The sequence below is a fragment of the Ascaphus truei genome, chromosome 19, assembly GCF_040206685.1.
Source record: "Ascaphus truei isolate aAscTru1 chromosome 19, aAscTru1.hap1, whole genome shotgun sequence".
Classification (NCBI taxonomy): domain Eukaryota; kingdom Metazoa; phylum Chordata; class Amphibia; order Anura; family Ascaphidae; genus Ascaphus; species Ascaphus truei.
In genome coordinates this window covers 13,941,305-13,966,082 of record NC_134501.1, presented here as the reverse complement: position 1 = coordinate 13,966,082, position 24,778 = coordinate 13,941,305, and the positions used below count along the sequence as shown (strand labels likewise).

Genomic DNA, 24,778 nt, shown 5'->3' with positions numbered 1-24,778 from the left:
CTTCTGCAAATTGTTGTGTGATAAATCTGGGGATAGAACAGTACAGACAATGTAAATATAAAAGTCGCCTCAATGTTTCTGTTTGCAGAAGAGCATGGTTAGCAAATTAGATATATACTGATATACGGTAGTCCTTCTACCAACATACCTCTCTTTACCCTTTTCTTAGTAAACCCTTTTAATGACGGATATTTGCCTGACACGGTATTGGAGGAACAAAGAGTTAGACAGACCAATTTCCTGCTTGTAGTAAAAGTTCAGACCCCATTTGATCCCTGACTTCAATGGGTTAGCCCAAAATTCAATGATTCCATGTCTCTTTTGTCTTCACAATTTACTTGGCTAATTCTTGCCCATATAGAGTGCAGTAAAATGGCGAACTGATCATCAAGCAATGGCCCCATTGGGATTCTTCTGAATGTTTATTTTCCAGTGTAAAAATACTTGTATGTTTCTTCTGAGTCCAAACTGTCTGTGTCATTGAAGGTATCACTTTCACCTGACTGATTTGCATCTTTTAACCTCGCCAGCTGACTTTCTAGCCTCTCCTGATCTCTCTTCAGTTCTGCGTAGCAGCGGGAGAAAGTGTGAAATATGGAGGTGGCAGGAAAAGCCATGATTAAAATGCCACTAAGGATGCTACTCAGAGCCACCACCTGGCCTGGGATACTTCTGGGTACCATGTCTCCATAGCCCACTGTCGTCATGGAGATAATAGCCCACCAATAGGAGGCAGGGACACTTGTGAAGTCTTGGCATATGCCCATTTCATTTTCAGCTAGGTGGACGAGTGGGGCAAAAAGAGTGACAGCCACACACAAGAAGAGCAAGAGAAGTCCAAATTCTCGGGTGCACCTTCGAACTGTAAGACCCAAAGTTTGTAGGCCCAGTGAGTGCCGTGCAAGACGCATCACATATAATATTCGCAAGGCGCGCAAAACACGCAGCACCAGCCCGATCTTCTCCAGATATGAATTGCTGCCAGGCTTATCAAAAGTTTTTTGCTCGTCCTCCACTATGAGGGAAACATAATAAGGTAAGATGGCCAACACATCAATGACGTTCAGGGGCCCCTTGAAGAACTGCCACTTGCTCTCGGCTTGGACAAAGCGCAGAAATAACTCTAACGAGAACCAGGCCACACAAATGGTCTCAATGATGAAGATGTTGTAACACCTCTGAGAACATTCACCCTGTTGAGAGAAATATGAAAAAACAGTAAATGTATGTTTTTATGATGTGGTTGAAAACTCACAAAGCATAAGAAACATTTCTAACACACCCCATAAAATGGATCCTTCTGTGCAATGCCTAAATTCTTTTAAGCTAGATGTCCCACCAGCTTTTGTCTAGCAATAGCAGGTCATTTGCACATAGACCATTCTCTAAGTCGAACTGTGACACTGGTACAGAACTGGTGCAATAAACAGCACCATGTTTTTTTTAATCAAAGATGTCTCATTGCTTCCACTTGGATTATTTATTTCTGATAAATCATGGGCTAGAATATGTGTTTTTGCATTCAGTAGTGCCCCTGTGTAAAAAGTGTCGGACACAAAGATGTTTTTCCAAAGTAGAAATTGTTTATTATAAACACAGCACCAATATGAGTAAAAGCCAGCCTTGTCCTTAGTGTGCAAGACAAAACAGTCACCCATGTTCCTGGTCAAGACAAAGAAATCACACCCAGGGTGAAATACTTGTAACTTTCTTTGAAAAGGCAGTTACACTAAATCCTTTATACCACATTTGTGCTGGTTCACACTGGCTCAGTCTCATGACAAACACAGTCTCTCTTCTTACCCAGAATCCTCTTATGGTAAAGTCCCGGGGGCTCGGGTCAAACACCCAGTCTTGCAGACTTAGATAAGGGTACATCGCATTAATCAAGCTTAGCATTAATTTGCAGCATGTTTCTCCTGTTTGTGAATATTATTTTCCTTGCCAAGTCTGTGCTAAAGTTTATATCATTGTCTACTTTCACACCCCTACCTGACGAAGGGGCTTTCACCCCCGAAACGTTGAGTCAGATGTACTAATTTTTCTGCTATAATAAAAGAAGCAAAATGTTATTAAAGAACTACGGTGTTGTATTTGTGATGGGTTAACTTGGACTTTAGCATGACTTCTAGTGTAAGGATTCTCTACACAAACCCCATCATTGAAATACTATTACCACTCGGAAAGAGCATGGGTACTTCACTACTTTCCTGCTATCTGCCTCAATAAATTGCACTAAATGCATCAAAAAAATGAAATGTTTATTAAATAATGATCTGAATAAATGTCAGGGGATATGGCTCTAACATAGTGGAGCTCATGCATAATTCTCCAACCATATTTTTTAACATTAAAGTTACCTTCAAACTTTCTAAGAACCTTTGTAAAATAGCATAACAATGTTAATACAGTTCTTCATTATGGAAAATCATCTTCATAGTTAGCTATGAGATCTGCCTATTTCATGTAGACAAAAGGCACCGTTTTTTACACTGAAGCAAAACTATATGAGAATTTTGCCATACCCAACGCAGCATAATGACAGTATTTTAAAGGTGCAATCCCACATAGGCGGCCAGTTGCATTTCTTAGGGGCCTCCGAATGGGGACGTGTTTGTCAAACAAGTGTTTTCTTCCACCTTATCCCCACCCTGTCCTTATCAGAGAACCAATGAAGAGGAAGGGAGACACTGGTTGTACAAGCACTCACTGCTCACACCGTGACATCACACCGTGACATCACACAAAAGGGAAATCAAATCCCTCCCAAATCTAACTTTAATAAATACATTAAAAATACTTTTTGTATTTTTATTATAGTTTTGGATAAAAAAAAAACATCAATCACCCTGATGAGACCCCGTAAACATGTCACTGGAAAGAGTTCATTTTGATCGTAGGACTCCTAGGTGGGATCGCCCCTTTCAAGAACACACGCTCCCAGGCGAAGCTATACAAACATTCCTCTTATCTATTGGAACATAACATTTTTCTGGTGGATCGTAATTCTAATGCTGGACATAGAAAAATGACAAAGAAAATCCATTCGACTGCTCCACGGCTCTCTATCAAAGTTAAGTGACATTTTCCACTTTAATTCTGATCAAGTGAGCATGGAGAATGGAATGATCAAATGTTCTGGCCGTCTGGAATGATGAAAGTGGAATATAAATGGTGTCCGTGTAGTACAGATTAGGTAGAATGTCACTTGTCTTGTAGCTGGAGACAGGGAAAATAATGGTAGAGCTGAAGTTCTGAGGTTATTTTAGGAAGTGCGGAATAAGAAGAAGTACGGAAAGGGGAGATACTTCTTCATGTGAATGTCATGCAGATAAATGGAAATATCTTCACTATAACACATCATTGACCTTTTCACTGCTGGAGCTGCTTCCAATGGCAAAATCACGCCAGAACCAGCACAGCTAACAAACCACAGCCCCAACAGAAGAAATGACTGTGTACTACTGAAAAATATCAGAGCAGCTCGACATTAAGTAACTGTTATCCGAAAAATGTGTTGTAGTACCCTGTAGTACAAGGTCTATTAGGCTGTATATTGTCTTATGCCCAGGATAATAAGATTGTTATAATAGAAAGTTGTGCGTATGGATACAGGCAGTCCTCGTTTTACAAGCTTATCCAACGCTATACATGCATACCTATGTTCATTTTTACAACGCCAAAACGGCTTATCCAATGCTCTTACGACGCTTTGCAACGTTGTTTATGTGTGTGTGTGTGTGTGTGTGTGTGTGTGTGTGTGTGTGTATATATATATATATATATACACACACACACACACACACACACACACACACACACACACACAACGTTGCAAAGCGTAGGAAGAGCGTATATATCTATAATATTATATTATACTATATACAGTAATATTATACTATATTATTTATTATGTTATATTATATATATAATACAGTATATACACTATATAATGTATGTGTGTGCTGCATATCTTATTGCCTGCATAAAATATTTGGTGTATTTTAGTGTTAAAAATGCCTTCAGGAACGGAATCTTTCATTTAAACAGTGTTCCTGTGGGAAAACGTGCTTTGCTTTACAATGTTTCGCTATCCAACGCCATTTTGAGTAACACATTGTGTCGGATAAGCGAGGACTGCCTGTATTATGTATTGTATTATTGTAAAAAAAACAGGTTTGTGGTTAACAATGGGTTAACTCATTCATGTTGAACTTGTCCTTTCCCTTTCCCTGTAGTGGTAGCTGGGGGAGGTTCGCAAACCCAGTGAAATGTGCCATTTTTGAGTCTCCGCCGAATCAGAATCGGCAGGGATTAAGTTAATGTGCATTGCAATTTAGTTTAATGTGAATTTGAAAAAGTCTCTAATATCACTAGATTTGCTTAATGCTGAGACTATAAATAGGCAGCACACCATGTTTCACTCAATGTCTGGCGATATTTCACTGAAAGGCCCTTTAAGACTTGTCAAAACGTGACGCAGGGAATAAAATGTAGGGGGGTGGGGACATTTTTTATATTCTGCGAATGCATTTTGAACAGTTTCGCTCATCTCTAGCTGGGAGTAAAAAGATCTGTTCTAGTGAAAAAGGCAGAGGGAAAAAAACTAGAGGAACATGAGCAAATAAAGTGGTACCCCCTTAATGAAGCGATAGGCAAGTAGCTGAGGGCTCACAAAACAGCCGGGCAGGACTGCAGGAAACCTTTGGTAGGTAAGCTCTGTGTCTTGGCTATTAGAGCATCACCTAGTCCAAGCTTTGACACACTCTCACCCTGCCGCACGTCTCCCCTTGAGTAGTATCTCTTCCTCTCAAAGTCAGTACCCTCATCAGGTCCCCAAGTGTCCACTTGGTGGCTGAAGTTTTTGTTGTTCGCTGACATTGTTTACTGAAAACAATCATTGTATTGTATGTCTTTATTTATAGAGCGCCAAACGTGTATTCAGGACTTCAAAGAATACAGTACAGGGAATTATAATAATACAGCAAAATCAGACAATAGGAAAGGAGATCCCTGTCACGAAGAGCTTACAATCTAAGAGGTATGGTGGGAGATTTACAGAGGCAGCAGGTGAGGGAATAAGTGCAGTAGATGGCAGTGCTTGGCCACAGTGGGTGGTAGGAGTGACTGTGGGTGTGGGACAGTAGCTAGAGGCTATTTGGATGCTTGATTTGTGGGGCAAGTTTTAAGGTTTGAAACGTGGTGTATGTGGTGCTCAGTAATTGTAACTGGTTCCAAGTATAAACAATGAGAGCATCATAAGTCCAAAATTGGTAGTCCAAGTAGGTATGGAGTGCCCCCCCCCCCCCCCCAAATAATTAGAGCAGAAATTGAAAAGTGACTAGTGGAGCCGGCTAGACATCCACAACCATGTACACATTATATGAACCCAATCAGTTATGATAATAATAATGGACAATGTCCGTGATAGACAGGGTTAAATAAGGCACTGCGGCACTTTACCTGTACTGTCCAAGGGGCACTCTCATCATCACAAGCGTGCAATCCATCCGATGTAGATATAGGAAGAGAATGGGTGTAGATACAGCACAGCTCCAGACGTCCTGTAATAAGTCTCCAGGGAAAAAGGACCAGGCCACTCCGAGAATAACAAAAAAAGAAGTAATTTCTTTATACGAAACGCGTAGGTGCGTTCATTCAGTCCCTTTTTCGCTGTATGTCTAGCCCGCAATAAATTACTTCTCTTTTTGTTATTCTCGGAGTGGCCTGGTCCTTTTTCCCTGGAGACTTATTACAGGACGTCTGGAGCTGTGCTCTATCTACACTCATTCTCTTCCAAGTTTTAATGTTTGTCAGGATTAAATCAGAAGGTTAACACCATTTGCATGGGTTGGAGATAGCAGGGAGGCGTGGGTGAGGGTAGGTGTGTTTATGTTTGGGTTCAGGATTAGGAGAGATATCCCCAGCACCAGGAAGGATTAGAAAGAGGGTGGGAATAGAGGATTTGTGGGGGTGCTTTTTATTGATGGGTAAGGAAGTTGTTGGGAAAGACGTGTATAAATAATGGTGCAGTGTATGGGTACAGACGTAGGTGGAGGGGAGGAGAGATGAAGAAATGTGGATAGGAGGGGAGTGGGGAAGTTGGAGAGAACAGAAACATTTATAAAGGAGTGAAGAGACATTAAACAGAAAAAGCAATAGGGAGGGCATAGTGGGATGCAGGAGGAGAGAATAAACCATGAGTTTTAGGAGGATAGGAAGAGTACAAATTATCAGAGCATTTAGAAAGTCAAGTTCTTACAGTTACAAGGTTGTAGTTGTTTTTTTAAGTAGAGTCCAGATCTTCCCGAAGTATTCAACTCCAATTCTAACTCCAGTATTAACCCCACAGACACTTGATGTGACACTTCAGATTTTACTCACAGCCAAGATAGACTGACTTAAGTACTCTAAAACACAATCACTTGACTAACAATTAAGGGAGGGGTCTGCCTATTCAGCTCATATCAGGTAGATGTTAAATAAAGATCAATAGCAGATGGGCTTAATTTGATAGGAGGGTTCCAAATCAAACAAACATACCTGTGTGAGGAAATGAAATCAGAAATGAGTCCATAGTATTCAGTATGCATCCAGGTTTAAGAATATTAAAAGATATAGAGAGCATCCATCGATGATAACTCCAGTATTAACTCCACAGACACTTTGTGACACCGCCATATATCATCATCATTTTTATCACCATTTTGTTTACTGAAGAATCATTGCTGCCGTTTACTTGGAGTTTGTCTGTGGCTCCCTTCTTCTTTACATTCTCCTCTGCTAGCCGCCCAAGAACTTGCAGTAGTAGCCTTGTGGCATATATCACTGACCAAGTCAGAATCTTGGGATGTCCCACTGACCAGGACGGTTTTCCGCAAACGCACTGCGGTACAAAAAGTTTTAACTGTTATCTTTCCATAACTCCACTTACTGAACAGTTGTTGCCAGACATGTGGCTTTAACCCTTTAACCCCTTCACTCCTATGATTACAGCCTTTTTGGGGTTTTTTGCGAAGCTTTAAGATTGTTCTTTGCTCCAGATTTGCAGTCAGGAGACTTCGCTACACAATCCATATCAAATAATCAATTTGACCCTTTTTATCTTCCTTTCTATTCTGATTTCAAAGACCGAGAGCCAGTCTACGGCATGATACCCTCGATATTGGGAGTGTAGGAAACCACCGTCCCAGACACTAAATCAGGGGTGCGCAAACTGAGGGGCGAGATTTTTTTTGGGGGGGGGGGGGCACAGCAGTTACAGAGGCTCTGCGCTCTTCGCTAAGGCATTTAAATTAAATGCCGGGGGACCGTGCAAGGCCCCTGTAACACACTTACCTTGCTTCAGCTGGCTTCGGGTGACGCATCGCCATGGAAACGCGGCATCGAGTGACGCCGCGTTGTCACGTGATGTCACGTCACATGACCCCGCGGCATCATTTGACGCCGGCACAAAGGTAAGGGGGGGGGGCACGAGCAATGCTGGAGAGCAAGCAGAGGGGTGCAGCATCAAACGTTTGCGCACCCCTGCACTAAATGACAGAGACTTCAAACCTGCAAAAGTGTACGTAAATGTTCTGTTTTTATTTTAGAATAAGTGTATTTTGCTGGTAGGGCCTTTGGTGAGCAATACAAACACCTTTACCAGTGAATGGGGATAGTTCTGTTCAAATAATCAAGCTTTTTGAAATTCAATATAAAAATAAAATAAATTAGCCTTTTTCTCATCAAATAACTACTGTTTCTATCATATACATTTCTCTCTCCTTGTATTGCTCTGTAGTTTTCTATTTATTTTCATCTTCTTACCCAGTGTTTCTGTTTTCTGAGCCACCTGGAGGATGCATTTACCTGCGGCTATCTTCAATTAATTGCAAAGAAAATCCTTCCTGCAGAGTACATTTTTTTCCCTTCTTTTTACATCCCCCTCAGCCTAAGACGTATGATATAAAGAGGCTCAATTTGATATTGGGTCAGCTACTGGCATGGCCGTTACAAATTTCAGAAGCACACAGCATTCCCAATTTATTAAAAACAATGTTTCTCTTTGTTCACTCCGGTAGCTGTGATGGGGAACGTTTACAAATGTCAAACGCAAAAGAGGTCTAAAAATCTTCATCCCAAAACTGTTATTTGTTGCAATGACAAAGCAATGTGCTGATCCGCATCTTTCACAACGTTCCATTAAACAGTCAAGAAATGGAAAACTTTTTAGGATGCGACCTTCACAACAATGCTTTGCTGGTATATCTAGCACTGAAATGGAAAGGGTTAACCCATTGGCTATAAACCATAGGCCTGGGAGCAATGAAATACAGCTCAGGATTTGTCCCTGCTTACCTGAGAAGTGTTATTCTGTGGGGGCAGGCTGCATGGGTCTGTTCATCGGTCTGTGTCACTGTTTAAGGGGTAATCATGCAGTCTGTGCGTGGTACAGTAGTTGAATAGAGGAGAGACATCCAGAACCTGCAGTCCAGTACCTACTGTGGGAGGCTGAGATATATTGCCGTGCTTCGGGGTTACCATTTGCAGCGCTGCACACCCAGATCCACAAAAGGGTGTTCATATACAGTAAAGTAATGGGCAAAATAACTATTATCCAGATATGGATAATAGCTCGTTTGCCCATTATAAAAAAAAACATTAGCCAGCCAGCATAAAGTAAATAAACCTTTCTACTTACCTCTGCCATCATGAAGGGCGTCCTTATCAGCATACTTCATCAGGGCCATGTCTCCGTTGCCAGAAAGAATACTAGAAAAAATACAATCTAATAGCCCCTAACCCCTTAATCACCTTACCGCTATAGTAATTAAGGGGTTAACCCACCCTGCTTCGCTACCCACCCGAAAGGCCTAACCACCCACCCTCGGGACAGCTATACCCACCTTCTACCCATTGATTGGCATAGTGGCACATCATAACAATATAATATGGGCATGATAAGGCACTATAACAGTCAATGGTCACCCTAATAAAAAAGCATAAAGGCCAAAAATACACTATAATAAAAGATCTACACAAGCACCTAAACACCCCAATTCAAGAAATAATAGCACTAGCCAACCAATTAAATAAAAGCACTAGCCAACCAATCAATTTAATAAATAAAAGCACTAGCCAACAAAACAATTAATGAATTTATACCAGTAGCCAACAAAACAAATAATTATTTTAAAACGCTAACCAATAATAAAATTTACTAAAAACAAGCCACCCAAAATCCAAACTATTGAATCCAAACAATAAAAACAAATAGAAAAAAATTACAATCAATTCAAAACGAGCATTTGCCAAAAAATGCATTGGCTGTCACTATATTTATCTGTACCCTAAAAGGGCACAGATTAATACATTAATACATACATACATTTATACATTATCAGTCAATGGGCAATCACAACCATAAAAATAAATACTGTAAATACAATGATAAAACCGGAAAAAAATACATTTACATACATTTAATATTTTACTTACCTTTAGAAGTCTTCACCCTCCGAATCCCGTTGTATCTGCAATCTCTCGTACCGCGACGTCATCACCCGCAATCCAACGACATCCACCTTGAAGACCAGCATCAGGTTAAAAAAAATCTTCTTTCATTTATCTTATATCACCGTCTTCTTTCTTCATCTGCCATTATTTTTTATCTTTTCTTTAATCATCTGTCTTCATCTGTCAATCCAAAACCGAATGGTAAATCCAGAACAGGATGTTCTCTCGTCGGCTTCTTGAGGTAAATGAGAGGTACATGCCTTATATAGGGCCTGTGATGTCACATTTTATGGTCAGGTGGTACAGCTCCAATCCAATTGGACACTGTATCAAGTGCCCGTCTTTTTTTTTTTTTTTTTTTAAGGATGTGACGTCATTTTCAAGGGAGGTAGGTCTCATCCTTAAAACCACATTGCTATATCACATGGTATTACAGCCAATGGGATTGAAGACAATCCCATTGGTTGCTGTACCATGTGATAGGTCACATTAGTTCAAAAGGATGTGACATCACTTTAAGGGATGATCATCCACTGGGTCGACTCCCAGATAATAATAGGAGGCGATTTCAACTGCACAGACAATTCATCTCTTGATAGAAGTGACTCCACACATATTCATACATACCATAATAGAGGTAATGCTGAATCCATCCTCGTTCATAGAGGAGAATCTGAATCTTTTGGATCCCTGGCGAACCCTAAGGCCCCTAGACAGAGATTACACCTTGTATTCTAGTTCCTAGTAATATAATGTTAAATATCAGCTGCAGCATTTCACAGACTGCAGCACAAAGTTAGCAGGCGGCCATTTCGTTAGGCACACAATCAGGCTGTTGACAGATTTATAACAGGAACACCAAAGGATTATCAGTTTAGGTAAGAATGTAGAATTATACATTGTCACCACCTTTACATATAAAAAATAATAAGAAAAAAAATGGAGGGATGTAGTATTGCTGCTTTAACAATCAGCAATCAAAAGACAATTACTTGCAAATGAAACCTTATTAAAAGAACAAACTCAATTAAAAATAGGTTATCAAAATAATAGATTCTTTAGAGAAGCAAACAAAGCAGGTAGCTTACTAGATAACTTGGTAAGACACAGCAGGAATCCAAACACAATGCCAATCAGGCAATCACACAGAGGCTCCAGACAAAGTGACCCAGATAAAATAAATGACATTTTTAAAAGATTGTATGAAAAACTATATACAGCTCATAAAGATTACATCATCAAAAGGTAACAATTTCTTAGAGAAAGCAAATCGTCCCAAATTATCAGAAGAGAAAGCCTCTCTCAATAAACCAATCTCCAATGAGGAAATCTTTAACGTAATTGAACATCTTAAAAACAATAAAGAACCAGGGCCATATGGGTTAATTACTGAATGTCATGGGAGACCAGGACAATTCATGGAGATCAAGGCACCAGGCAGGACAAAGGGTTGGCGGAGCCAACAGGTAAAGTACGGAAAAGAGCTATAACTCATCAAAACAGGGGTTACAGGGGGAATCCTAGCGTGCTAGGTGCTGGGTGCTGCTTCAGTAGGCTTACTAAGGAGTACTTCCAGGTCCGCAGGGGTTTCAGGTCTTCCAGACCTCAGGGATGGTATTCATACAATAGAAGTTTTAAATGTCCCCCACTCGCAAGACTCGTCCTCGATATCTCCGGCAAAGCTCCTCAGAGATACCCCAGCCAGCCAAATGTCCCACTGCACAGAGCAAGTTTGAATTTCCCGCTCGGATTGGCACTGAGCCTCGGTCTGGGGTGTCTCTGGCAAAAACCTGCTTAGTCCGCTTGCATGCTGACTCCAGGAAGAACCCGAATCGGCTTCACTTCACATAGATTCCTACTCACATAGAAAAGCATGGAAACGGGGTTTGGATCAATCAAAGCAATGGATGCTGTGTGCCAGCCAATCACAGAATGAGGGCTCGTCTGTGATGGGCCAATTCGGGCCAGAGGGTGTGACAATGCTGCAAGGACAGCTCATAGGACTGGGCTTAAGTGAGAGCGGGGATTTCAAACCAGCCAATCGGAACAGCGCCTACGGGCCTAAAAAGAAGCAACATTTCCCCTGGCCGGACGGATGTCTCCCGGACAAAGGGTCCGCTCTTCAAGCCAACATCTCCTAGACATGAGTACCACCCATCTGCACCCTCACATTGTCCCTGTGAGGATCGGGCGCAGGAGTCGCCCCCAGAGGCCAGCATCAGCAGCAGACTCTGCTCCAGAGTTTAACACTAACTTACTCCTGCTGTTCTTCGTCAGTGCCTGCTGTGCTGAGCTCACTCAGCAACGAATCAGGAGGCCGATTCTGCTGCTTTACTCCTCAGCTATTGGCTGCTCTCCCTTTATATGCTCAGCTATTGCTGCTGCAATGTGGCTGAGCATAGATATTCTTGTGATGACGTGCTAGTCGCAAGCACTTTATATCGCCTGTCCTGCCTTCCCTGCTTCGCTGGGTTTTATCTTGCAGTTCAACGGAACCGTGGCTTTTCTCTCCAACGATCCTGACTCTCTCCAACCCTTGAGTACGGCTAGTGAACCCAACGATCCATCCCTTCTCCAATCCTCGACCATGGCAAGTTATACTACGATCCTCCCTTCCCCAACCCTACCCTGATTACCCACGACTACGACTCTGCATTTCAGCCTCAAGTCAGTGTTTCTATATCCCCACCTCAGCTCCACGGTCCAGTCCAGTGTGTGGCGGGCACCTGTTACAGTCCCCAGCATTGCACCTCCCTTCCTCAATCAATGAAACCTGGATCCCTTGGTGTGCAGGCTGGGTAAGTGTGTTACCTGGCTGGGTAAGTGTGTTACCAGGCTAGGTAAGTGTGTTGCCAGGCTGGGTAAGTGTGTTGCCAGGCTGGGTAAGTGTGTTGCCAGGCTGGGTAAGTGTGTTGTCAAGCTGGGTAAGTGTGTTGCCTGGCTGGGTAAGTGTGTTGCCAGGCTGGGTAAGTGTGTTGCCAGGCTGGGTAAGTGTGTTGCCAGGCTGGGTAAGTGTGTTACCAGGCTGGGTAAGTGTGTTGCCAGGCTGGGTAAGTGTGTTGCCAGGCTGGGTAAGTGTGTTGCCAGGCTGGGTAAGTGTGTTGCCAGGCTGGGTAAGTGTGCTACCAGGCTGGGTAAGTGTGCTACCAGGCTGGGTAAGTGTGTTACCAGGCTGGGTAAGTCTGTTACCAGCCTGGCACAAACAAGGGAACAAATATTTTTTTACCTACAAACCCTTTAAATACATTTCTATAATAATGAATGGGAACAGCACAGATTGTAGAGGTACTACCATAGTAATGAATTACCTCTTCTTAGTAAGCTGATAGTGCCAGTCTTTCTGTGCGATCGTGCTAGAGCAGCAGTATCGCAGCTTACTGAATAAGGGCCCTAATGTCAGATGTGTGTTTTTGTGCCATTTCCCGGGCAATTCAGAATTTTAGGGAAGATGCAGTGAGTCTCATAGTTGTGCCCTCTATATAAAGCTCAGGAAGTGAACCATTTAGTCTTGTTCTTCCTATTCTTGGCTAAAAGAATACGATAGAATCTTTCCCTAAGTTATGATTTCTCTAGCTCTAAATAGGTTCAACAAAGTGTCCAGCCGCTCCTCCTTCTCTTACCGTGCACCCCACAACTGGAACAATCTACCGGAGACTCTCACTTCCACCACCAGTCTAAGTTCTTCCAAAACTAAAGCCGTCTCACATTTTAATCTGGTCTGTAACTGTTACATACGCCTATAACATATATTATCCCTAACTGTGCATGCAATGTCTTGTATATAATGTATAACCATGCTCACTTAATGTAACTATGTATTTGTAACCATGTATTATTTTGTCATCCAAACTCTGTGCCCAGGACATACTTGAAAACGAGAGGTAACTCTCAATGTATTACTTCCTGGTAAAACATTTTATCAATAAATAAAATAAATAAATACATCTTTGGATGGGACACCTTTAAGTGGAAGAGAGAAAAAGCAGACTTCGCAGGAATAAGGAACACTCCATCAACAGCGGGAGATGAATGAACATTACAAACCACCTAAGTCTTGGTCTGCTGAGCGTGGCCTAATAATACGAGGACAGGCTTTACCCTTCACTGGTTATTACGGTCTGCTCCCGATGTAACACTATTGTAATATATAAGCACATCAAACTAATGCATTTCTTCCGGTTCAGTTATTTTACACAGTCTCAAACCATAAGGCTGTTAACAATATCCCTGCTTTGCATTTTGTAAGTGTTTTTTTCTAAGCTGTTGAATCGTCTGTATTTTTGACCCCATCAAATTACGACTTAATATTATCAGCAAATTTTCCTTTTTTCATAGTTCATTCGTTTTCTGTTTCAGAAAAATAACATGTTGCACAGCACATGATATATGGGTTATTTTAATATGGCTGCTGTTGAAATATCTGAATCCCCTTAATTAGGTGTGGTCCAAGAGAAAACTATGATAAATATATTTCGCAGTATTCTTTGTCATGCTTTTCAGGCCTAAATATGCAAAAGCATTTAAATATATCCTTCATATATGAAATATATATGAAATAAATGTGCAAGGTTTTTGTCACTTTTTCACCCAATTGTTTCTGGTTTGAAGCCACTACCAGCTTTATAGAATCAGTGACCAATCTCAAGCTGATGAGAACAAAAGGATAAAAAAAACACCTCTCCCTGAGCAGGTCCACTAATTCTGCACTTCCTGGCTCTCCCAGGAATACTGTATAATCTGTTTAAAGCAGCACACAAACGCTCTAGGGCACCCAAAAAAGTGACACAGTTGTAATAAGACCGGAAAATATTCAGTATTTTAATAATTTGGCACACCAGAGGTTAATTTGAGTTGCAAGTTGCATCTTAAAAATACACGGTATTGCTTCATGACGGGTCCGGCCACTGACCCTGTATGGCTTTCTGTGTTTGTCTAGAAGTGAGGTTATTTAGGGCCAATGCCTGGTTTTGGAAAGCGGTGTGATTAAAATCTGAAGTCACAACTCTTTCTGAGAGTAGAAATACGTAATAACCCTTATAATATAACTTAAAAGGAATTCCTCAAGGCTCTTGACAATGCCAGAGAGTGTGGCCAGGAAAATATTCCACATTATTGTGTAAATTTGCGAAATACAAAATATCATGGATCTGACCACGATTTGCAAGAATAACAAATATATATCTTTGTAACATTTGCAATCAGACAAATGAAATAATGCTATAAACAGCCGATGATTTTGAGGGTGCAAAAGTCAGATATTCGTGTGTCTCTCAAACTTAGGCGTAAGCCAATCATAAAAATGTCTTTACATCCATTCGAACACATTGATACGAGTCACGTTATTCTAGGATAGAGGATACAAATATGGGACATTTTCCATATTCAAACACCATTTGATTCAAAAGGAAAACATTTTTTTCTCCTCAACCATAAAGGTGTCACTGGAGATTGATGAAGGGGGTTCAGAACATGCCCAGAAGGGGGTTCAGAACATGCCCAGAAGGGGGTTCAGAACATGCCCAGAAGGTGGGTTGTCCGGTTCTCAATACAGAGGATTTGTAGGATAAAAACCATGCATTTAGGATATGAGGTTAGAATGTAGCCAAGATGAACTATTAGTTCAACCATCAATCCATCCAGAAGGAGCCTTATATCAGAGACTATAAAAATAGTTTTTATCAGAGACTATCTTTGTTGGATTACGGTATCTTGGACTGATCACGTTAGCGCCGGGAACACTTATTTGTGTTTGTAAAATGTAGGCCAGTGATTTCAACATACGCATGCCTTGGGCAGTGTGGAAAATAATAAATATATTCATTTCCCCAGACAAAATGTTACTTTAAAGAAAGCAGTGAGAAGGTACCAAAATGGTTCAGAGTATAACTACTGTACATTTTTATTTTAAACCAAGAGTACCGCTATTTTTTATTACGAAAAGTTCCACTTTGTATCTAAATAAAAAGAGATTTCATGTAAAAGGCTCTCGCCGTCTTTAAAAAAAATAGTGTATTGTGTGTTACACACACACACACACACACACACACACACACACACACACACACACACACACACACACACACACTTTCTAAAGAGATTTTTTTAATTGCTTACAGTTTCTGATCAGACACATTTAAGGCACTTTGAGCAGATTCTCTAAGGCCCGAGAAGGGCGTTCGAAGGTCGATCCTGCGTTAAGTGCCAGTGACTTGACTGGGATCGAGGTTCAATAGCCCCTATCGGAGATGAGTGAATCTGTCCTTTGGATCCCTGTGAAAAGATTCTCAGAAGTCATTCAGAAACAGATGGTCGAGCTACAAATAAGCAGTGGGAATCGGAGGGGGGGGGGCGCCCCGTTGTCTTTCGTGAATTTCCTTTGGTTATGTCCTTCACATACTGTACATGGTACTGTACCACCGTACTTCTAGTAAAGCGGTTTTGCCGGATTTCCTTTTACTCGTATGTGTTTTTTTAGTAGACTGATACTAGCTGTCCACTGACAGTGTGCGACAAACAACATATGGGAATGGCTGTCACCCGCGCAGCCTGTATTAGCCTTTACACACTCAGCATGTAGATAAACAATGCCACACTGTGATTAAAGTCTTCAGCTTCTTAAAAGCTCATAAGAATACTTTTTTGGGGGCCTGTGTGGCCCCAACACAATGAGAGAGACAATGTAACAGTATGTATGTATATCTTTATTTATATAGCGCCATTCATGTACATAGCTCTTCACAGCAGTAATACACGTGACATGATAATATAACACATAATGGGAATAAGCGTTTCAGCCATAAAAGTAACATTAGGAAAAGGAGTCCCTGCCCCGAAGAGCTTACAATCTAAGTGGTAAGTAGGAAGAACATACAGAGACAGTAGGAGGGTGTTCAGGTAAGTGCGTCTGCAAGGGGCCAAGGTCTATGTATGAGGTGTATAGTATCAGCCATGGAGCTACCTGTATGCTTCATTAAGGAGGTGTGTTTTAAGATGGTTCTTAAAAGGTGGAGAGAGAGGGTGTAAGTTGGATATTGAGGGCAAGGGCATTCCAGAGGTGTGGGGCAGTCAGTGAGAAGGGTTTTAGGTGGGAGTTGGCTTTAGATACAAAAGGGGTGGACAGAAGACATCCTTGAGCAGAACACAAGATTCGGGACAGGTGTATAGCGAGAAATTAGGGCTGAGATGTAAGAAGGGGCAGAAGAGTGCCTAGCCTTAAAAGGGAGAATTTTGCGAGTAATATGGGAAGTCAGGAGACGGATTTCAGCAGGCGAGACACAGACAGATTTATGAGAGAGTAAAGTGATTCTAGCAGCAGCGTTTAGGGTAGATTGTAAAGAGGTGAAAGGCATGAAGGCCGGACATTAGAAGGTTACAATAGTCAAGACGGGAGAGACTGAGGGTTTGTGTTAGAATTTTAGCAGTAGAGCAGAGGAAAGGGCGTATCTTTGCAATGTTACTGAGGAAGAAACGACAGATTGGTGATACTATAAGGTAGGATCAGTCCACAAGCAGTCCCAGAAGTTGAAACTAAGGGTGAAGCATCAAGGCAGGTATAGTTCTTATACTGAAATTACATATTCTATTATGGTGCAATTCTCCTGACCAATATAATTAATGAATGTCTATAGTCTCTAAACAGTGCTTGTAATGTCATTTTTTTCATCTATTTCCCCCTCTAGCTAGTTTCATATCTCATTTATATTTTATATACAGTACAAGCTGCTTTATATAAACTCCCTCTGCTAAGGTCACTGAAGTCCAGCAAAGATACATAAACTGATCACAAACAGGATGGGTAATGTTTAAGCTGTTACCTCTAGGACCTTTGCCATGAGTTAAATGTAGCTTAACTCGTTCCCTGCCAGTAAATACTGAAAGCTATTGCAAGGCTTAATCATACATGTGCTGAAGAATAGTGGCTCAGTGAGTAAAGACAATGATTGACACTGAGATTGTTGCAGGGGAACCTGGTTCAATTCCCGTGAGTTGGCTCCTTGTGACCTTGGGCAAGTCACTTTATCTCCCTGTGCCCCAGGCACCAAAAAAAAAAAAAACATAGATTGTAAGCTCCATGGGGCAGGGACTGTGCCTGTAAAATGTCTCTGTAAAGCACTGCGTACAACTAGCAGCGCTATACAAGAACATGCTGCTATTATTATTATCCATCAATTAACTGCTCTGCTGACACCAACCTTGTTAAATATCCATATTATTTGCTTTGGTCCGTCTCCTAACTACACCTGTGCTAATATGAAATGTACTTAAAATGATGTGTTTGTTTAATAGCCCCTGCATGGTATGCATCTCATCACGCTTGTACAGGCTGTCCCAAAGAGCTTACATTCTAATGTATGCAGAAGCTAAAGGGCTGTATTATTGCTAAAGTGGTGCTACAGCATTCCATAAGACACCTTCCGGCACTGGAAGGAATCTTAAGACCAATTCACTTCAATGGACAATAAGTTGTCTTCCAACTCTGGAAGGGCTCTTATAGCACGGCTTAGCAAAAGTGTTTTTAAATATATATATATAATTTGTTCCATCCAGCATTGAAGAAGTAGCAAGGTAGCTTGCTCTGATTGTGCCCCTATTCAAAATGCTGCCCCCGCCCCCCTGCTGGTGAAGATTTTAATCCCATTCACTTGTATGGATCTGACCGCTTCTCCAAAGCAGAGCAACAGCTTCAAGTTCACAGCATGTTGAATTGTACAGAAGGCCAAGTGTGTTAAAATCTGGGCCTCACTCGCGAGTGTGTCAAATTCTGGGCCTCACTTTTTAGACCCAAGCCACAAATATCCGCGGTTGTGAAGAAACACCATATTTGCTGCGAATTCGAATGGCTACGAAAGATTTGCCCATCCCTATTGAATATATTGGACAGCGGTGATGGAGAGTAGTTACTGTATATGGAGAAGCAGGATATAATGTGTATGTGGTCATGGCGTGAATTAGTGGTATCAAGTCTCAAATTCATTACTCTACATCAGGCCTGCACAACTCATAAAGCGAGAAGGGCCGAACTGCTCCAAGGAAAAAAAATTGGGCCGCACGGGTAAAATCATCATCCTCATTTATCTCCCCCAGAACCCCTCACTATCAACCTTTGCGATACTCCCCATCTATGTCTCATACCCCCATCTCTCCCCCCCCCCTCACCCACACACATAATACTCCCTCTCCACATCAAACACACAATACCCCCCTGCACACCACACACACATCCCACTCCCCCTGCACCTCACATCCCTCTCCCCCCCTGCACCTCACATCCCTCTCCCCCCCTGCACCTCACATCCCTCTCCCCCCCTGCACCTCACATCCCTCTCCCCCCCTGCACCTCACATCCCTCTCCCCCCCTGCACCTCACATCCCTCTCCCCCCCTGCACCTCACATCCCTCTCCCCCCCTGCACCTCACATCCCTCTCCCCCCCTGCACCTCACATCACTCCCCCCCTGCACCTCACATCCCTCTCCCCCCTGCACCTCACATCCCTCTCCCCCCCCTGCACCTCACATCCCTCTCCCCCCCTGCACCTCACATCCCTCTCCCCCCCTGCACCTCACATCCCTCTCCCCCCCTGCACCTCACATCCCTCTCCCCCCCTGCACCTCACATCCCTCTCCCCCCCTGCACCTCACATCCCTCTCCCCCCCTGCACCTCACATCCCTCTCCCCCCCTGCACCTCACATCCCTCTCCCCCCCTGCACCTCACATCCCTCTCCCCCCCTGCACCTCACATCCCTCTCCCCCTGCACCTCACATCCCTCTCCCCCTGCACCTCACATCCCTCTCCCCCTGCACCTCACATCACTACCCCCCTGCACCTCACATCCCTCTCCCCCCCTGCACCTCACATCCCTCTCCCCCCCTGCACCTCACATCCCTCTCCCCCCCTGCACCTCACATCCCTCTCCCCCCCTGCACCTCACATCCCTCTCCCCCCCTGCACCTCACATCCCTCTCCCCCCTGCACCTCACATCCCTCTCCCCCTGCACCTCACATCCCTCTCCCCCTGCACCTCACATCCCTCTCCCCCTGCACCTCACATCCCTCTCCCCCTGCACCTCACATCCCTCTCCCCCTGCACCTCACATCACTACCCCCCTGCACCTCACATCCCTCTCCCCCCCTGCACCTCACATCCCTCTCCCCCCCTGCACCTCACATCCCTCTCCCCCCCTGCACCTCACATCCCTCTCCCCCCCGCACCTTACATCACTGTCCCCTCCCTGCACCTCCAATGACCCCCCCTGCACCTCCAATGACCCCCCCTGCACCTCCAATGAGCCCCCCCCTGCACCTCCAATGACCCCCCCCCCCTGCACCTCCAATGACCCCCCCTGCACCTCCAATGACCCCCCCCCCTGCACCTCCAATGACCCCCCCCCCCTGCACCTCCAATGACCCCCCCCCTGCACCTCCAATGACCCCCCCCCTGCACCTCCAATGACCCCCCCCTGCACCTCCAATGACCCCCCCCCCTGCACCTCCAATGACCCCCACCTGCACCTCCAATGACCCGCCCCCCTGCACCTCCAATGACCCGCCCTTCACCTCACCTCAATGCACCTTACCTCACCCCCTGGTTGCACCTCACATCACCCCCCTGCACATATCCACGTTGGGAGCGGGGGGCGAGCGGCCGCTTTAGAGCTCAGCTGGCTGTGACTTCCCCCTCCGTCCCACATTGCGAGCGGGGGGAAGGAGCAGGGAGGGGGGGAGCAGGCCCTGCGCATGCGCGCCGGGACCGCGGGGAATCGCCGCCATTTTTTTAAAAACTTTTTTTTATTTTTATTTATTAAACTGGCGCCCGACTGGACTCATCGGGCCACGGGCCGTATGCCGTATGTTGTGCAGGCCTGCTCTACATTCTTTATGCATCACGGAAACCTCTGGTGTAAAGGAATCTGCTCAACTATGCACAGCTTAATAAACACGTTTCTTACAGATGATGCAGACTGAATTCTTCCTCATTCACACCCCGCTCTGTGTTTACAAAGTCCGCTAGATACATTGAGGTCACATCTCCTTTCAGATGCTTGCTTTTGCACAGTCACACTCAAACTCTTTACCCCACAGACCTTGGTAGTTAGACTTACCCTGTCTTCTTCAGCCCTGATGTCCGGCATGGTGCTAATGCACAGGTTTACGGTGGTGGTGGCCACAAACAAGATGGAGAGGCAGGCAAACACCTTTCCTGGAATCCCTGACTGTGGGTTATCCACCATGTCCCTCAGTTTGCTCATACAATGTCCAACTTTGGTGTTGTCATCCAGAGTACATATTGTTTCTATATTTTGCTGTGCTTCCTCTTCTTTGCTGATCTCAGCCAGCTCCTCAAGTTTCTGAAAGAGCTTTCTCAAGCAACATCTCTCCAGGTTGGACTCCTCAATCCCCCAGTAGGTCAGCTCGTCCTGAAACGACAAGGCACACATCTCTCTTAAGAGCCGCAGCTTCCCTGCCGCCAGGAAGTTGACGATCATGCTAAAAGCACAAGGGTTCCTGTCAAAAAAGAACTCATTGGTGTCTTCATCAAAGTCATCACAAACCTGGGTGATCTCCTCATAGCTGCTGCAAAACCTTAACTTCCCAAGTCTTGTCATTGGAAATTCATCCAAAGTACTCCAAGGCAGGAGGTATTTGATCCCCCCCACATTAATAATGATCTCGTGCTTCACGTCAGCTGTGTAGAGGTCATTTGGGTCGTAAATCCTTTGGGCCCTTCGGTACTGGACCCCTTTAAAGGTCTGTGATTCAACAGCTACAGGAAATAAGTTATTCAGGGTGCTGCTGGAGGTGTAGCTGAGGTTACTATAGTCTTGTTCGCTACCTCCAGAGATTATAGGCATCGCTGTTTTATATATGTCACTTCAGACGGGTGAACTGTTAACAGAGACATACACAAAACATACGTTACAAAAACATCTCTGTCGGAAAAAGAAAAGAAGCAGAAGACAATACCTCCTGACGAACACAGGACTCAAGACTTTATAATTCCAAGATTTGAATTTAGCTGCACAATGTGGTGTTGGAATCTGACAGCAAAAGGGTCATTTAAAGAAGAGGGGGCCAAGTTTTAATTGTTCACAATTTTAAATGACAAGACGTTTGCGTATACTGCAGCGTTACATGCACATGGCGATTGAATTAGAGATAAAAAAAAAAAATATGGTCAGGTTACTGATATTTGAAGTAAATTCAAATATATTTCAGATTTCATTTTAAAATGTACATCCTCATACGTTTAAAACATTTTATTCTTAGCACAGAACTTTGTGCAGACAATTAAAGCTGTAAATGACAACAAAAAAAAGCCAAGTTTCCCAAACTTTACTCACCGTGAGCATGGGACTGGATCTGGGTGTCCCCCCTTTGCAGCACACATCATTTCATCCCATCTCCTCGCACACGCACTGTATCCACTCACTGCTGAAAGCAAAAAATAAAGGCAATTTCTACCCCTCACATCTCCTCTTCTATCTCCTCCCTCTGCTTCTCATGCTCTCACACCATTTCTCCCCTCCCCTCGCTCACCTTATTTCCTTTCCTTCAATTTCTTTTTCTCTCTCTCTTTTTCTTTCTTCTTATCTCTACAGCTCTTTATTTAAAAAAATATTTTCTATCAATGGCCAACAGCACTTGCACTTATTACGCTCACTTTGAACGGCAATATCTCTTCTCACTGTTTTCCGATCCTTTCTTACAAACTATACAACCCCATACAACTTATTTTTTTACTTATCCCTTAATCAATGTATTGCTGTTTCGCCATGCGGTGCCTCTCAAATACTCTCTTCTTTTTATATTCATGTGCCCTCCCTACACTCTCTTTTCCTTGCGGTTCTCGGGGTTATTGACAGTAAATAGAAGGCAATCACTCACCAAGTGTTATTAAAAGGTGGCTGCAGAGGGAGCTGGTGCTCCCTGGAACAGGTCGGACTCCTGGGGCAGCTTAATGATGAAGAAGTGAGTGCATGTGCTGCTTGCCTCTCCCGCAGGTTGTTCAGAGACTATCTGTACGGTCCCATCTGTATGTTCAGACTGCCTTATTTACGCCCTCTCCCCAGCAGCTAACGTATAACATTGCTACCCACCAACAGCTGCTGTGCTCGGATTATGCTGGATACCCACATTCATAAATAAAGCCAGGGCTGCTGAATTACTTTCTTCAGGTCATCAACGCGTAGAAGCAAATTACAGCTCAGATATGGGGCGAAGAAAGCACTTGCATACAGTACATCTTCTAGGGTTTTTTTAGAGAGCTGCTGCTTTCTGCTATTGGGATTGTCACACTTTACAAACTCTGCCAAGCACCCTGTTTTTTTTTGTGCAGAATGGAAAACATAGTCTGTTGCAGGATGAGACATTTGGTGAATTGTTAAGAAATTGTTTGTTTGTTTTACCCTTTCATGACCAGAGATGTGTGAATGGCACACATTGTTGTACAAAGCGTAGAAGGCCCATAGGGAACCGAGATGCTTAACCAGTCACTTGCCGTATATAAGTATGAGATTCCCCCTCCTCAATGCTGGAGGGATCAGTGATATGTTTGGCAAGTAAAGCATTACAGGAAAGAGGTCTGTGTATTAACGTGGAGGAAAATGTGTTAGAAGCACTGCTTTATTTTTTGGAGCAGGGCTGCGCTGTACGTAGGAACATTTTCCTACTTTTGATGCACAATGTTAGACTTTCGACACTTCAGATGTGGAGGATTTTTTGCAACAAATAAAGCGCAAAAAGAATGATACAAAAAGAGACAGAATGTGATACATCTCATTATAATCTGTGCACCGTGTAACTCCCACAACTCCTCCTACTGACTCTCCCCAAGGTGCAAGCTGGGGCAGAGACGCAGAATGTGATACATCTCATTATAACCTGTGCACTGTGTAACTCTCCCCAACTCCTCCTACTGACTCTCCCCAAGGTACAAAATGGGGCAGATGCGCAGAATGTGATACATCTCATTATAATCTGTGTAACATGTAACTCCAACCTAACTCCTCCTACTGACTCTCCCCAAGGTGCAAACTGGGGCAGAGACGCAGAAAGTGACACATCTCATAATCTGTGCCCCGTGTAACTCCTTGATACATAAATTCCCAAGGGGTTTCATTAGCGGAATAAATCAAAGATAGGAGGATTTTTTCCCCGTCTGTTTGCCAGACAAAAGGAGCATTGAGAGTGACATGTCGGAAAGTACGTGGCATGGACTGCTGAAAACCTGAGGCATAGCCAGTGCAAAAACAGCAGCATCTTTATTAAAGAAAAGGAATCCTATTGCAAGCAATTGGAGTTTTCCATTTGGTGAATACGGTGCAGTTATTTTGCCCAAGTTTTGCAGCCGGGGCTTTAGCAAATAACACCCTACATTACTAAACTGGGAGGCGCGGAATCAAGACAAAACATATTTGTTGCCATTAAATGAATATTATTTGCTGGTAAATGTATGTGAATATTGGCATTTGGAACATAATACTCTATGGAACGTATGTACTAAGCTCAGATTCGATCAGTAATTGTTCCCTGAGCCAATCATGTTGCAGAGATTTGAGCCGGTCAAGTTGCAGAGATTTGGGCTATGGAGGTGTGGACCGGACCCCCAGCACCTCCGATGCAGGGCAGCACTGTGTAACTAACACGCAGGTGCACATTCTGGTCCTCAGAGGGCTCTGTACTATGGTGCTACTGGTACTGTGGTGCTAACCTGTTTGGATACAGAAGGCCTAAACCTCCGCCCATAGGGAGCTTGGGGTGCAAGGTGCAGCGCCTCCACCTGTGAGCATCAAGCCACAGACGAGAACCCCTCACAGGAACACACACACACACACATATATATATATATATATATATGCCGGGTATCATATAGTACATTTGCATAATAACAGCTCAGCAATAAGAACAGCTCAGCAATAATAATGACACAACCCCCTTTCTCCTTTCTCAAGGAGGAAACTGTACTCCTTAATGTCCTGGTTGCACCCTATCCCTTGGGCATCTAAGAGAGCAAGATGTCCGCCAAGGTAATACCAAATGTGAGTGAGGGCAGAGCTACCCTCCCTTGTGTGTCGGTGGTGCACGTGGGTACCTTCCTGGTTATACTTGTACAACAGGGAATCCTTCTCAGGCAAGAAGCCGCATCCGTGATCCCCCGATGCAGGGCCTCCCAATATAATGACCCTTATCTCCTTACTTCCGGCAGCCGCGTGGTCGTTCCTCCAGGACTGGGGAGTCCTCCCCAGTGCCTTCCCCTCCGCGGGCTCAGGCAGCTTTAAC

General features: G+C 43.6%; 1 protein-coding gene across 2 annotated transcripts; it reads right to left on the bottom strand.

The window, feature by feature from the left end:
- KCNG4 (potassium voltage-gated channel modifier subfamily G member 4) lies at positions 1–24,778 on the bottom strand. Of its 2 annotated transcripts, XM_075576691.1 has the most exons (5): positions 24,696–24,778; positions 21,841–21,931; positions 21,052–21,385; positions 20,602–20,916; positions 1–1,193 (listed from the first exon to the last, which is right to left on the bottom strand). In XM_075576691.1, the coding sequence occupies exons 3-5, from the start codon at positions 21,349–21,351 to the stop codon at positions 423–425; spliced, it is 1,386 nt and encodes a 461-aa protein (XP_075432806.1). In that variant the 5' UTR covers positions 21,352–21,385; positions 21,841–21,931; positions 24,696–24,778; the 3' UTR covers positions 1–422. The 2 variants fall into 2 exon arrangements, with proteins under 2 accessions (XP_075432806.1, XP_075432805.1); XM_075576690.1 differs by having other exon boundaries at positions 20,602–21,385.

What these genes read in the sequence shown, in the direction of transcription:
- KCNG4 (XM_075576690.1), bottom strand. Translation starts at nt 21,351, where the DNA reads ATGCCTATAATCTCTGGAGGTAGCGAACAAGACTATAGTAACCTCAGC. An exon ending in TCAGGGCTGAAGAAGACAGG is followed by an intron (nt 1,194 to 20,601) that starts GTAAGTCTAACT and finishes TTCTCTCAACAG; the next exon opens with GGTGAATGTTCTCAGAGGTG.